The sequence below is a fragment of the Pezoporus occidentalis genome, unplaced genomic scaffold, assembly GCF_034315485.1.
Source record: "Pezoporus occidentalis ecotype Australia unplaced genomic scaffold, CSIRO_AGI_Poc_V1 ctg5, whole genome shotgun sequence".
Taxonomy (NCBI): domain Eukaryota; kingdom Metazoa; phylum Chordata; class Aves; order Psittaciformes; family Psittacidae; genus Pezoporus; species Pezoporus occidentalis.
In genome coordinates, this window is record NW_026915835.1 from 10395001 (window position 1) to 10411602 (window position 16602).

Genomic DNA, 16602 nt, shown 5'->3' on the forward strand with positions numbered 1-16602 from the left:
AACAAATGCTAGTTAAAAATTAGCAAAATGGAAATCTTAAAGATAACTACTACACAGAAGCAGAATCGTATTTGGCTGATAATGGTGGTATGGGATATATCCCCTCTTAGTGGGAACAGCCACAACTTCATTAACTTCACTCCCTATAACATATCTTTTCTAGCAGCAAAACCAAAGGGAACTAATGATTTAAAAACCATAATGTAGTAGACTAATTAAAAAAAAAAAACAAACCAAAACACAACAAAACAATCAATTACAATTTCTGTTTAACAATTCATTAAAATAAAAATTAAACTGAGCACACAAACTATTTCAAATACGTTTTAGCTCTCTCCACCCCCATGTAATAAAGACCAACAAAGACTATAACGAGTAGTGTCCCTCAGGGTCGGTGCTGGGACTGATCCTGTTCAACATCTTTGTCGCTGACATGGACAGTGGGATTGAGTGTGCCCTCAGCAAGTTTGCCAATGACACCAAGCTGTGTGGTTCCGTTGATACGCTGGAGGGAAGGAATGCCATCCAGAGGGACCTCGACACACCTGTGAGGTGGGCTGATGCCAACCTTATGAAGTTTAACCATGCCAAGTGCAAGGTCCTACACCTGGGTCGGAGAAATCCCAGGCACAGCTACAGGTTGGGCAGAGAAGAGATTCAGAGCAGCCCTGTGGAGAAGGCCTTCGGGGTGCTGGTTGATGAGAAAATGAACATGAGCCGGCTTCAGTGTGCGCTTGCAGCCCAGAAAGCCAACCGTATCGTGGGCTGCATCAAAAGGAGCGTGACCAGCAGGTCAAAGGAGGTGATCCTGCCCCTCTACTCTGCTCTCCTGGGACCTCACTTGGAGTATTGTGTGTAGTTCTGGTGTCTTCAACATAAAAAGGACATGGAACTTTTGGAACAAGTACAGAAGAGGGCCATGAGGATGATCGGGGACTGGAGCACCCCCCCTATGAAGACAGGCTGAGAAAGTTTGGACTGTTCAGCCTGGAGAAGAGAAGGCTGCGTGGAGACCTCATAGCAGCCTTCCAGTATCTGAGGGGGTCCTATAAGGATGCTGGGGAGGGACTCTTCATTAGGGACTGTAGTGATAGGACAAGGGGTAACGGGTTTAAACTTCAACAGCAGAAGTTCACGTTGGCTATAAGAAAGAAGTTCTTTATCGTGAGGGTGGTGAGGCACTGGAACAGGTTGCCTAAAAGTGGTAAATGCTTCAGTAGTGTTCAAGGCCAGGTTGGACATAGCCTTGGGTGACATGGTTTAGTGTGAGATGTCCCTGCCCACGGCAGGGGGGTTGGAACCTTAAGGATCTTAAGGTCCTTTCCAACCCTAACTGTTCTATGATTCTATGACTCTATAAAGACTATTCTAAGGTCTAGTACATGAAGGACACGTGGCCATTAAAAAGACAAGCACACAAAAAAAAGAATCAAAAGAAGAAAAAACTGTCAGGGAACTGTTTGGGGCACAAGGCAGATGGGAATTGTACATGCACAGTTGTTTCAATAGATTGAGAATAAATCAGATCTTTTGTGCACATGTAACTCTTTTGAGCCTATTCAGTCAGATACATCAATGCATTTAAGTCAATGTAAATACAGAACAGCCAGTATCCATATATGCAATTGGGCTGCAATAAGTCCAGTTTACCTGGAATGTGTTGGAGCTGATATTCACATATCTGTCTAGTGAAAACTGTACAGCAAATCTTCCACAAATTTTGTCAAAACTGCTACTACTACCCTAGCACAATAATGGTCCCTAGTAGCAAACCTGCAGAAGTTCCCCACTGGAGTATGGCTTAGTGAGAGTGTCTAGAAATATCTAATACTTTGCTAAAAAATAAATAAATAAATAAATTGGAAGTTTGTGCTACTTCTTCCTGCATACACATACTATTTATGTCTTCTTCAATAATATGAAAGGCTTCTGTGTTTTCCATGCAACAAAACCAGATGTTTTCTGACTTCTTAATAAATAACAACCCATTAAGAAAAAAAACTTGCAATTTCGTTTTTTTGCCTTTGTAGCCCATTAACTGTAATAGCTTTTAATGTACTTCAAGCATTCTTGAGCCTCTTGGGCTGAGTGAAAAGACACACCAACAACCAGAGTGCCAAAAGGTTATATTGGTGATACCAGCTTTGTTGAGCCTTTCATTTACTGGATCTTTATATTATCTGTCACAAATTTGTTACAAATTTGACTACTATCTGTTTAGGGTTTAAGAAGTATTTAAAGCTCAAATCACGACCACTTTCATAATGTACTAGATGATGTATAAATTCATAGCCTGATCCCAGTATCTTAAGGAATTACCAACTAAAACAATCCCTTTGTGTATATCTGTATAAAAAGATTAAAACTAACAGATAAAAGTATGTTTACACATTTTACACTTGCAGCCCAGAAAGCCAGCCATATCCTGGACTGCATCAAAAGCAGCGTGACCAGCAGGTCAAAGGAGGTGATCCTGCCCATTTACTCTGCTCTCCTGAGATCTCACCTGCAGTATTGTGTGCAGTTCTGGTGTCCTCAACATAAAAAGGACATGGAACTGTTCGAACAAGTCCAGAAGAGGGCCATGAGGATGATGATCAGGGGACTGGAGCACCTCCAGTATGAAGACAGGCTGAGGAAGTTGGACTGTTCAGCCTGGAGAAGAGAAGGCTGCGTGGAGACCTCATAGCAGCCTTCCAGTATCTGAGGGGGTCCTATAAGGATGCTGGGGAGGGACTCTTCATTAAGGACTGTAGTGACAGGAGAAGGGGTAATGTGTTCAAACTTCAACAGAGGAAGTTTAGATTGGATATAAGGAAGAAGTTCTTTACTGTGAGGGTGGTGAGGCACTGGAATGGGTTGCCCAAAAAATGTTCCATCCCTGGAAGTGTTCAAGGCCAGGCTGGACAGAGCCGTGGGCGACATGGTCCGGTGTGAGACATTGCTACTGCTCATGGCAGGGGGGTTAGAACTAGATGATTTTAAGCTCCTTTTACAACCCTAACCATTCTATGATTCTATGATTCCAAGGTGAATAAGCATGCTTGATATATATTTACACTATCTATATATTATAAAGGAATTTACTGCTCATAATACACAGTGAATATCTGACTACATAGAATGACATATTATTAGTTCCCAGCTTGATGCATGACTGCTAACAGTAAAATATAATTCTAATTTTGGAATATTTAAATTATTTTCCACTTTGCACTAAGTATATTTTTGAATTTTAATATTCTATTTTATAAGATATTAGCTAGCAATCTCAGATTGCTCACGTCTCTACAGGGGAACATAAAATAAAAACAGAGGGAAACACTGGGACTCTTTAATATGAGGACTTGGTAAAGTTAGACCTTAATTGCTGCTATCTTAGTAGTCAAGGAGCAGTTATTGTTGACTATGTGAAAATAACTTAAGAAATTTCCATTAATATTATAGTTTAAAAGCTCTTCTGAAAGAAATAGTTTAGCTTCCTTTGTGACCATGGTGAATATTTTATATTTTGTTGTAGAAAACAGCATGCGTATTTTCAACAAGAGAGTGTCCTTCCCATAACACCTCAAATAACATGTTCAATTTAAAATGTAAGCATGACATTCAGGCTTCATTTGCTGTTGGTGTCAATCTAAAAAAATATAAATTGATGCAGACAGAAAATTCTAATCTGATGCTCTAGGGCCAGATCCAATAAAACAAGCATCTAAATTTGGTATTAAAGCAACTAACTTTTATGTGTTTGTCGTCCTCCCCTCCCCCCCCTTCCCCCCCCCCGCCAAGGGAATCTTGGGGTGCAGTGAGCTGGGTCTTACATCCTTACAGTGTTTAGGGTAGGGATGCTAGGCAGGCATCAGTTACCCTAACCAGGTGCTGCAAACTGGGATCTAATGAAGTTAAAATGTAGGACTATAGTCTGCCTAAAGTCAACAGAAAATCATATGCTTCTACCAGGAGCCAGTAAATAGAGAAACTCTGGCAATAGGACCATGCTATAAATTCCATCTTGCAGCCCCAACATGGCCAGAGTCTGGGTCATAAGGGCAAAAGTATATTGGTAAAATATACTTCCCTCTTTTACATAAAGGACAGTGATTAAGGATATTGCTCAGAAAATCTGTTACAGGTTCAGTTCTTTCTTTGGTCTACAAGGAATTAGGGGTGTGTGTTTAAGTCATTGATTACTCTGAACTCTTTTTTTTTTTTTTTTTAAGCACGTCAGATCAATGAGCAAAAAGAGGATCAGGATTCAGCTGTCTAGTCTTTAGGTTCTCTGCTAGTTCCTCTATTCTATGCTATTTCCATACTTAACAGCATCACTGAATAGCTGAATGAGCATTTAGTCCCATAACCATCAAAACCACAATTTTTGCACAGACTGCAGGACTTCAGATAACAGCTGAGCAGGATAAGTGATAAAATATACCCTGCCAAAACTGAGGGACTATCTAAAGCAAACTCTTGGAGTCACAGAAAAGACCTGAAAAGACTCAGAGCCTTATTTTTAACTTAATCAAAAAAAAAAAAATGGATCTTTTCTAGTACTACTCCTATACTTCACAAAAGTCCTTCTTGCGAAATCTGACCTAATAAAACCAAATGTGCATCATCAAACAGTCCATAATTACAGGTTACAAAATCAGATACTTGGTTTTGATGATGGCTGTTAAGTACTTGAACTAGTATCATACACTTGAACTTACCCCGTTATTCCCAGGATCATTTGCAGTTCTACAGCCTCCTTTCAGTAAAATTCGAAAATCTGCTATGCTTTAATAAGGAAAAAATCCTGGAAATCTAGGGTAATTGACTTCTCTGGTCATACAGGTAATGACATTTTAAGTTACGCACGACCTATCGGGCAGACATGCTCTGCACTGTCTCCTGTAGTCCTCCCTAGTCCACATTAGAAACCTGGCTGGACCACAGCATAACTCTTAGCAAAGGTAAGTTTTCTCCTCATGGAACCCAGGGAGTGGGTGGAACTTCAAATTTGTACATTTGGTCTTTCCCCATCATAAGATTAGGCTGAGAAAATTGGGGCTGTTCAGCCTGAAGAAGAGAAGGCTGTGAGGAGACCTCATAGCAGCCTTCCAGTACCTGAAGGGGGCCTCTAGGGATGCTGGGGAGGGACTCCTCATTAGAGACTGTAGTGATAGGACAAGGGGTAACAAGTTAAAACTTAAACAGGGGAAGTTTAGGTTGGATATAAGGAGGAAGTTCTTTCCTGTTAGGGTGGTGAGGCACTGGAATAGGTTGCCCAGGGAGGTTGTGAATGCTCCATCCCTGGCAGTGCTCAAGACCAGCTTGGACGAGGCCTTGGGTTATATGGTTTAGTGTGAGGTGTCCCTGCCCATGGCAGGGGGGTTGGAGCTAGATGATCTTAAGGTCCTTTCCAACCCTAACTATTCTATGATTCTCTAATTCTATGAAGCTAGGACATGGCCAAGTTGCACATCTGGAGTCAGCAGCTAGAAAATGTTCACAAAACTTATGGGTTACACAATGGTCTTTGATAACAGAAACTCTTCCTGGTTTCCTGCAACAAATATTGACCTAAAGCCTGATACAAACTTTCCAGTTTTAATAGACAGTGAATCAGACCCATAATCAGACCTAATGCGATTCTTGGTGGCATAAATGACAACATGACTCCAATGGAAGGTGGGGTCACTCAAGACTGCGCACACCAGAACCTGAGAACAGATTTTGAGGACAGTCTAAAGGCAAATTTAAGAAAATAAACAAAACTAGACAAGAGATTACTGATAGCTTAAATTCCTCTTTGCCACTAATAATAATTCTGACTGAATTTTGAATAAAATGCATGTGATATTTTGTTGGCAAGTGCCAACAAACTGTTTCTAAATATATTACATTATGTTGCATGGACTGGGTAAATTAGCTCCTTTGGTTTATGTTTATAACAGTAAAATGTTATTTTCTTTCCTGTTTCCAACTCATAGATCAGGTCAGAGAAATGATTCACCCCTCTGACATATGTTAAGTCTTTTCAAAATTTAGTATGTTGATCAGTTGCCTCTGATATAACTTTGTTCCTCCTTTAAATTCTCTGTTAGCTGTAAAAAAATTGTTCCCTGATTTCAGATTAGTTGAAAGATTTTTTGTCTTTTCAGTTTTTTTAATGGAAAAGGAGACAAGAGAAGAAAAAACAGGGCCTTCTTTAGCAGGCAGGATTTCCCAGGTTCAATTAAAAGCCATATAGTTGCAGCTAATAGATTTCTGGCAACAAAAGTGGCTTAGAAGAAAACACAATAATGTTTAAATGCTTCATGATACTGAATTAGAACTCCTGTTTTCCTCTTTTTCTTCTGAATCAGATGGTGAAGGTGATCATGTTTCAAAAACAAGAGTATCAACTCCTGTATATGTGTGTTTGCATTTATAAATATGGTTTCATTCCAAATGATTTGCAGTGGTAAGCAAGAGTTTGGAAATCTGACTGCAAGCTCACAGTGACAGAAGTAGATAATTACTATCTCCACAACTATCTGTAAGCTAGATCACTTGTTTTAATACAGATTAGATAAGTATTAAAGTTACAAGATTGGTATGAGAGACATGATAAATGTAGTCATGACAGAAAACAATTTTTAATTTAGTATACCCTATCAATCTAGATAGCCCATGAATATTTACCATTAATTCAGTAGGCTAGAACAGAAGGGGGAAAAAAGAACAAAAAATAGGTTTGACCTAAACAAGGACTGAAGAAAAAAGAATTCTCAGCAGTTTTACTGAGAACAGATCTTGCAAAAACGTGAATTGGCAACAAACTGGAAAATACATTTGGGTTACCATCAGAAATAAACCTTTAAAAAAATTGAATGACATGCATAAATAGGAGCAATTCTTAATATGTACTTCTCTTTGCAGGATTTACCAGTCTGATTACACTTAAATGAGTAACTTCAAAGGCTGAAATAAAACCATTTATGGAAATTCAAAACAAACCTATTTGATCACATCATACTTCACAGCAGGGATACAATTTGCAGGGGCTGAGTGAGGGCATAGTATAAGCTAAAATAGGTTGTGTGTGCAATGAACCGAACTAAATGGTTTATAGAAAAGAAATGTTGTTTCCATTAATTTTTCTAGTAATCCTATTAAAAATGCCACCTGTCCAGAATAGAATTGTCCAGATTTTAATTCTTTTTCATATCTCAAGTGTTCAAACACAAGGCAGAGAAGGTATCATAGCTATAAAAATATAGCCCAAAATGTCTTTTTTTCTGAAATCCTTATTACTGCAGCAGTTTCCCCAACTCTGTTTCTATGCCTATTATACCTTTTTACTTTTTCTCTTGTGCTTAAAGAACTGATTTTTCTGAAAAGCCGAAAGAATATTTTTTCAATGGATATGTCATATTTCTAACTTCTCTTTCACTAAAACACTTTTAGTCTGTAACTCACATATAAGCAAATGTAACATCAATTTAACTTTTAAAATTCCACCACTGCACCTCCAAAATCCCCTGTAACAACCCTGAACAGAAACTTAACTTTGAATACCAACAGAGATGAAATGGTGTCATAATCAGCATAAGTGCATGTGGACTATTCACCTAGATCAAACACTTTGGTCACATACTCAATTAAATTTAAATCCCATTATATAATGTGTACCAGCCTCATTTTATGCAATTGCCTAATTTAATGGCTTGGTATTAGCCTTTTTCCTTTTTGCACACATGGACTAATTTTCACGGTGCTCAGTCCCTTTGGGAAGTAGGTCATTAAAGTCAACTGGATGGCGACAGAAACTTAATACCTAAACAGTGTTGTAGAAGGGTCAACAACACAACAGTAAGGTAAAACTATTTTTCACTCATCCTTCTTTGCAATATTTATGAAAATCCTCCTCATTTAAATATTGTTTATTAATCTCAAGGACCACAAAGTAGAAGAATCAAGGAAGCTATCATTCTGTTATAATTTAATTTGTGAAGCAAAAAGCAAACAAGCGAAAGATCTCAATTAGAAGAATAAAAATCACAATTATAATACTATTTAGCTGTTGGGACAATGCTTGTTTTACACTGAAACAGTAGAATAATGATACTCATATTACCTTTCTCAATGTGTATTCGTTTTGTCTCATGTCCCACATCATGACCAGCCAGATCACCCTCCTTAGGTCCAGGCAGGACATTAGGTGACAAACCCATCAGCATTTGGTTCATAGATAGCCCGTTCTGATGGACAGCTGCTAGACACAAGCACAGGCAGAAAGAAAATCAGCTGTTATATTAACAATACACTTTTGTACTTATTTTATATAGTTTTCTTCTTAACTATGCATGAATTCTAACCACAAAGTTACTTCATTTGTGCTATCAGTATCTATAGTGCAAGACAGTTTCTTCCTGTTACTTCTACTTCAAAACAATTTTAAAAAAGAAGAGTTCAGTATCTTTGGACAAAGTTGGATACTTAAAAGTATTTTCTTGTTTATTTAACAAGAACTGACATGCAAAACGAAGCAAGCCCCAACGGCACAGAAGGTTCTGAGTTAGTTACTTTAGTTAGTTAGCTGTAAAAAAAATTTTGTATATCAGTATTCCCAATATGTAGTTCCTAACTTCCCTAAATAAAACATTGTGGCCTTCCAGGTGATAAACACGTTTTCAAAATCCACTGTGCAACAGTAGGATTGTTTATTTGCTCATCAGACAGCATGACAAGCTCTTTCCAACAGTTCTCAAACAGACCTTCATGACTCTCAAAACACACCTCAGAAACGCATACAGGGTGGTTTATATCCCTATGCTTTTATCCTGAAAAACTGTATTTGAAAGAGCTTTATGCTATTTTTAATAAAGCATTTCTTTATATACAACCCTTATTTCTGTAGCCTACATCTTACTCTTGCTGGCACCACAAAAGCAGATGTACTTAAGTTGTGATGTTAACAATCAGATAAGAGAGAAAAAGAGATGTTTTATAAATAAATAAGTTACTGAAATGATCCAGTATTTAAGGAACTCTGTTATGATCACACTGGAATAAGCTATGTGCAAAGGTCCCACTCCTCTCTACTGGTAAGTAAGCAGAATAAGCTGAATTTGTTTACAAAAAGAAAGTGTCATTCATTAGGAAAACCAGTAAGTATCTTTTTTTTTTTTTAACAGAACAATAGAAAATGCCTGCATTGTTTTGTTTTGTTTGGGTTTTTTTAGTAAAATAATCAATTTAGAAAAAAAAAAAAACAAAAAACCTAAACTACAAATCCAGGTTTGTAAGATTTTTTTCCACAGCTTTCCTTACAAACTCTGTGGTAGGTTGACCCTCGCTGGATATCAGGTACCCACCAAAGCATCTACTGCTTCCCTCCCCAAGAGAGAGAAAATATATAAAAAATATAAGGCTCTTGGGTCAAGCCTAGGGAAATAGTTAGGTCACAATATATGGAATGCCAGTTTAATCTGCAATCTGAATCGTCCAAGTGATAAGAAAACAGAATTTTCAGCTTGTCATGGTCAGGCCTCATTTCTTTTCTTTGGTAAGTCATTTTTCATTACATAGTAATGAAAGATCTTTCATCAGAAGGTCAATGAAGAGTCAGCTTCCTAAGTCTGCAGAGAGCCTGAAAGGGAGCAGTCTAAAAGATGCATGTGCTGCTTTCTGATCAACATGACTATGTATTTCATATAGGTTTTTCCTTCTATCTATCTGCATGCCACATCCTCTAGCTTCACCTACTAACAAATTCCACTGTGGGAAGATGCCCTGAAAGCACAAAAACCTGCAATGGAGCAATAATAAAAGGAATGGACAAGCACAATATGAATTTAAGTAAATATCCATAAAATGTGTATACAACCTTGATTTCCAGCCTTTTGCACTGGAATATCATAGAACTCAGGGCTTTTGCCACTTAATTTACATCCTGTACTTGGAGCCTTGATAAAAATGGCATCACTCTGAGACACTATGGTTTAATTTCACTCCATCCCTTGTGAGCTATGAGGTGACAATACTCTGTATCATATTTCTCGCCATTCCAAATTTTTATATGAAAAAAAATTAGGAAGTACACACATTTTTTTATTGATTTAACCTATTTTTTTCTCTTTACCAAGCAATTCTACCATGTAAAATGTTGCTTATGAAGTCAGATTCAATTTAGAAATCAAACCAGAGTAACCAGAATAAATAAAACTCAATTTCTTTAAAAAATGTTTACACTATATGTTCAGTTCTAAAACTAATCTAGCAAATTGCTTCTCAGCTGCAATTCTGTATATCATAGCTCATATCTTTATGCTTAATATGACATGATGGCAGTTTATACCGGTACCCGTTAATGTAGCATCAGATACTATGATACTGTAAACTGGGGAACATAATGTTGGGAGATAGTTATTGCAGCTGAACTTCGGAACATGACACATTTGAGATCTATTTAAGATGAGGACATTTTGATTAGAAAAACCAGCTGCACCTAATCAAATTTGAAGTGGTGACAAGGAGAAGAATGTGACCTACGGATTCTGTCTGAAGAGCTCTCAGTCCGTGCAGGAGAGCTGGACACACTGCTGCTTCGATGAGAAGATGGATGGCTGCCAGGTCTTCGGCCCTCTTCAAGAGAAGGAGCGGGAGAAGGGCTATCTGGAACACGTTCCTAGACCCCACAAAAAATTATTTACAGAAAAAAAATGAATGTTAAAATAAAATTCTGTTTCCACTTCATTAAAATGTACCTTCCTTCTAAATGACAACCTATTCCTTCCACTGTGAGGTGTCCAGGATTAGCAGGGTATTCTCAAAGCCAACTTTGCAATTTTAGGATGCAATGTGAGCACTTCTCATCCTGTCAGGCTTTTAAACTGATTTCTGAACTACTTATAAAAATAAGGGATTTGTTTTGCCGTTTTTTCCTTCTTCTCCCCCTCCCCCCCCTTTTATCAGCATGCTGTTGAATTGGAAGAATACATTTTGGTTTATAGACTTTAGCCTAATTTTTGTAAATAAATAAAGATCAGACGCTGCTGCATCTCTTACAGTTTATGCTGAATTTTACTCCATATTTTAATTTCAAAGGGACTTCTTGAGCAACTGTATCTTATGGAATTGCTATGGATCATAAAGAAAATATAATCTCCCTAAACTATACCAGTAACTGATGGAAATCCAAATATCTGCTTATACCATGAAGAACAAACCTGGAATTAACCACATTTTTTGAAACAGCGTGGCCGTATCACTGGCCGTATCACTATTTCAAAATGGGGAAGAAACACCCATTCATGATTTTCTCCCCAGGAAAATGACTGGCATGGTAGCCAGGAGGAGCTATGATGCACTTCGAGATGTTCTTTGATTCTAAACATTAGAGCATGAGGACTGTGACGGTTTGAACTGCACTTCTGTTATGTGAGAACCATCGGTATGTAGCAGATAGAAATATCAGACATTTACACAGACCTTTGACAGAAACAATAAACAAAGGGAGATGAGCTCAGAACAGTCCTTTCTATAGAATTCTCTGTCTTTCCCTGCAGTTTCCTTTTTATTGCTAATAGCTCCCAAAACTCCGTATCATTGCTAAAATATGTGTATATGTGTGAGTTAGGTCGGTTTGGTTGAACAGTGATCAAACTAAATAATGCCTATAACAGAAATCTACTGGAGGGTCTAAAAACGTTAAACTAGGATTTTTTTTTTTTTGCTTTTGTTGTTTCCTTTTTTTTTTCTGTTGATAACTGGAATACTGAATCCTAATTAAAAAAAAAAAATCCCAAAAGAAAACAAAAAAAACCCCAACAAACCAAACCCCCAAACAACCCAAACCAAAATCAACAAACAAGCCAACAACTTGTATACACTAAACCCACTGAAAGCTTTCAGTAATGAAAAAATACTGAAAGTTTGTGTTCATACATAATAGTATATGTTCAATAACACATATGAAACCTTGGTGCTGCAAATGCCTAAAAATTTTCCTGAAAACAGCATCACATTCCTTACACAGCAAATTGGTTTTGCAGCAGTCATTATTTTTCATTCACAGTAGCTAGATGAATATTTATTTCTCTGAATGCATTCTATGAAACTTACCAATATGACCGTCTATAGTAACCAATAAATTTGTTCCAGGTAAGCTTCATAATAAATATTTGCTAAACTTGAGATTTGGATTGCAAATGGATTCTGTGGGTCTATTGGTGGAGTGGGAGCAGACTTTCCAGAGCAATGTTTCAGGACATTTGAGTGGATACCACTCTAATAGTTGCAGGGGTTTTAAGTCAAAAACATTGATGAGGATAGTTTAACTGCATCAGAGCCCTAGGCTTATTATGACTTTGATTGTGTTTATATGTCCATAAACTGGGTGTTCAAGAGGAGGATTATAACGCAGATGCTTTCAGAATGTGGAAGGTTTATTTCTTTAGATTTAGGAGGATTTAAACAGCACAGCATACAGATTTGGTATAAATTGGAACATGGCATATTTAATCATTCATTTAATATATAATTTCACTGTTTGGCATACAATGTATTGTTCTTAGAAGGGTTTCATTAAAATGAAATCCAGTGAACATATAAGATTTGAATACAGAGCTGCAGAGTCAATTAATTTATTTAAACAGCTTAATTTGTTTATCGTATTTACTTATGTGTGCTTTTACAGCACATATTATGAGATGGATAGAGCAAAAGGAATGCACAGGACAACAAAATATAATTACTGCGCAAACTAAATAAAAAGGGGTTTTAATATATAATATGACATAGCAGACAAACTTGATGAAAAACTATATATACTGGCTTTATCAATTCATTTGTAAAATACCCCTTAACTCCAACAAAACATGGAATTAAACTATGCAGGAATTGAGAATAAATTAATTTATGAGTTTAACTCATTTTTTTATATCCTTGCTTCATAACTCCACAATCAACAATATTAGTCTATAGCAATTTTTTGTCTTTATCAAAACTAGATGCAATAATAAATGGAAGTGCTACTAAAAATTAATTGAAATACTCTGTAGCTTTAAAAAGTCATCATGATAAACTAATGAAGCTGGAATATCAATATAAGCTGCCTTTCTTACTAGAGATTTTGTGTAGAAAAGATGGATTTTGTTTGTGGTACAATATTACTATCACATTTAGACTTAATTTCAAAATTTTCAAAAAAGGAAATGTGTGAAATTGTGATCAATAAAGAAGTCAGATAATAAGAGCTATTTTATAACTTCTGCAAAAATGCAGCTTTAATACAAGTAAGTCTACATGACACAGCAAAGAAAGACTTTACTGCATTATAATGCTGACAACAGTAATCACCTAGGATACTGTCCACTGTCCAGTATTTTTCCTAACACTTGTCTAGTCCCAGGACAAACTTGATTCCACTTAATTAAAGATATCTCTAGAGAATCTGGTGTTAGCTTGCATTGTAGTCTCACTGCACTAATTTGTGCTGTAGGCTCATTGTCTCTCAACACATAAGTAAAAGGAGAGAGATATAAAATCTGAGTGACTTTGCTTTGCTAAAATTAAGCATGAGGAGGAAACTGTGCAGGGTTCAATTTGAAATCAACACATATGAATGGCAGTATCTAAATGCAGTTTTGAAACATGAGCTAGAGATGAAATTTCAGAGACACCTGTATGAAGGATGCTACATGAGGGGGCCAATACTGAAGGTAAGTTCTCTCCCATTTCAGTAAGCTGAGATAAAGACAATAAAGTCAATGTTGCCTTCCCCAAAACCAGATACTTACAGCTCAAGTTAGGAGCTCACATTTGAGCCATCTGAGCCACATTTGAGATGTCCATACCAAGCTGACAGACAGGACCCACAAAAGACGTGCTGCCTTCTGGAGAGGCAGCAGGATGCCAAAAACACCATCCTTGCACTTACATGTTGATGAGCTGAATAGCTCCCAAAACTCTATTGCCAATATTTAAGAGAAAGCAAGAAACACAGAATTATTTATTGCTTGTAAAACATAACCCCCACTAGCTACCTTTTTTTCATAATTTTTTTCTTCCCTATTTGTTTCTACATGTACTCACAAGTAAAAAGTAGTGTGAACAATTTTAGCCATTTAACATATGGTTGACCAACTTTTCAAAATTGGTAAGACTCACAATTAGGAATCAGGACTGAAGCCTTTATTAAGCAATGGACAACACACTCTTAAGGGCCAAATTTAAAGCACTCCTTATCTTGCTGCTCTTTACAACCAGATCCGAATCATGAATCCTAAGCATTTAAGGATCTGACATTTAATTCCTCCAAAAATGTTCCTACAATATATGAAACTTTCACTCTAAGGAGCTGCAATGCCCTTTCCCATACTCTTACTTCACTGACATTACGTGTTACACACGTTCAATATCAAGTCCATTTCATAAATAACAGGATTTTTCCCTTGACACCGGGCATTTTTTATTATTACTATCTTGCAAAGAACAGGTAAAAGATTTGAACTATTAAAGATTTTAACTTATGAGATTGAAGTTGTCTCTAGAATTAGCAACCACTCCAATTTAGTTTTGAGAATATCTGATATCATTCACAACATAACACTGTCTTAGCCCCTCCAAGTAAAATGGAAGTATGTATTTCTACATCTTTCAAATAGCTATTTGGAAAAATTCAAAGACAAACTCTAAGATCTCATTCCAAAAGTCCCTTTTAAGTAACTTCCTACTAAGATTTATCTTCATATATTAGTAATGGTATCCAAAAGCCCATAAATACTTTCATCCCTACATCATATATGCCTTTTTCTTCTTACCAGGTCACAAAGGTAGCTATCCAATATTACTGGGGGGGGGGGGGGGGGGCTCCTTTTTTTCTGCTCCAGCAAAATATTTTCATTGTTTGAAAAGTGCATTACCAAAAGTCCTCCTCAAAAATATATGAAAACATGAAGCTGATGGAGTACAACTGTTGGTCCCTGTATCACTATTGAAAGAAGACATTTCAGATAATATCTGTAGGATTGATCCTTCTGCTCCTAAGAAGACAGACAAGGCAGTGATATCTCTTAGGTTCTCTCTACCTTCATGTCTCAGCTTTCTCCTTTGTTCTAGTTTCTCTGTAAGACTCATTTCTTGGGCTTAGTCATCCTTTAATTTTAGTCATGGACTGAGCTCTAGACATGCAACTAAATATAGCTCTAGAGGTATATTGCCTTTAAAACTATTTGGCTGTCTTCATGCTCTTCCATACTTAACAAACTCCTTCAAGGACATTTGTGCTTCAACTCGCTGGAGGATAAAATAACTTATTATCAGCACTATACTTTTCAACAGTATAGGTAACTTCATACTGGGGAAAGAACAGATGACATACTGTTTCATACACTATTAATTAGGAAAAAAAAGTAAAAAGTGTTTAATCAGAAAGAGATTTATAATATTCTGACCTTTCTAGGAAGGCACCTGACTCCCAAGCCTTTTTGTAGTAAAATTATAATAACCTCTTTCACAATGACGAAAACACAGACTTTTTACTCTTCAATTCCTTACTGACCTATTTTGAACTTCTGTGAGAAGTATTCCAGGAATGGCTTTCTTGTAGAATGGCATACTTATTTGACATTATATTATCTGAATGAGTGAAAGACTTGAATTACATGGGTATCTTTGGTATTCCCTCCGATAGGGTATTTTGCTTTTACAGTTTCCTTTTTCTTTCAGCTTTAGTCTACAACACTATAAGACTCCAAATTAATGTTTAGTCCTAATATTTACAAGCTATTTTGGACATACTCCTTTTTTTTGTGTGTATCCTTTCAACTGAATTAATAAATTATATTTTGTCTTCTAAGTGAATATTTGATCTAACAAACAAAATAACTCTTCAAAGGTATACAAAAAAAACTACAAACCCCATGCAATATGTAAACATACAGACATGCAAAAAACCTCTCCAAATTGAATTAGCAATTTCTTAGTGGCAAGTTGGACAGACTTTTCCTGCAGTTTTCTGCTTTTTCTCTCCTCCTTTGAAAATTTAGTCTTACTTGAAGAACAACTATTCAAGCTTAAGAAGCACCACTAGGAATTAACCCCTCAGAGCGAATCCAAACTGTACATTCAGCCAAACAAGAATTCATCTGAATGCATGCCACTATCAGTACTAAAAATGCCTACATCTGAGCTAGTCACCCCAGACTCATTTTTTACCAGCACATTTACATTTCCAAGGTACAACTCACCTAATTCTAAAGTAGCTATCTAAAATATGTCCAATGAATTACGCCCTAGAAGACAGCAAAATGAATCCCATCCCTTGTACCTGGCCTCATGGCCATTTGGCATCAAATTAATCTTACACCACGTTCATAGTTCGCTGTTATACATGTGAATTTGAAAACTGTCAAACAGAAAAAAATTGTATTACCTTCTCTATGTCAGGTGCTATCTTTAGATATCTATTTCACATGATCCAAATTAATTCATGTGAGCATACAGCTGCTATTAGGTTCGAACTGCACCTCAGAAACATGCATGCTAAAACAAATACTAGGATTCCATGTTTTTAAGAAAAATACATTATTTTAAATCACAACCTCCCAGACATACAGTTACAGTCCTCTAAGCCAA

The 16602-nt window shown here is 36.7% G+C and overlaps 1 protein-coding gene across 6 annotated transcripts in view; it reads right to left on the reverse strand.

Annotated features, from left to right (window-relative positions):
- Positions 1 to 16602, reverse strand: part of DACH1 (dachshund family transcription factor 1) — a 373537-nt gene that overhangs the window by 102322 nt on the left and 254613 nt on the right. For 3 of the 6 annotated variants that reach the window (XM_062636880.1, XM_062636883.1, XM_062636884.1), the window contains 2 exons: positions 10516 to 10651; positions 8099 to 8236 (listed from right to left, as the gene is read on the reverse strand). In XM_062636880.1, the coding sequence (XP_062492864.1) occupies positions 8099 to 8236; positions 10516 to 10651 (274 nt within the window). The remainder of the gene's footprint in view (positions 1 to 8098; positions 8237 to 10515; positions 10652 to 16602) is intronic. The other 3 variants (XM_062636881.1, XM_062636885.1, XM_062636886.1) reach the window with 1 other exon arrangement.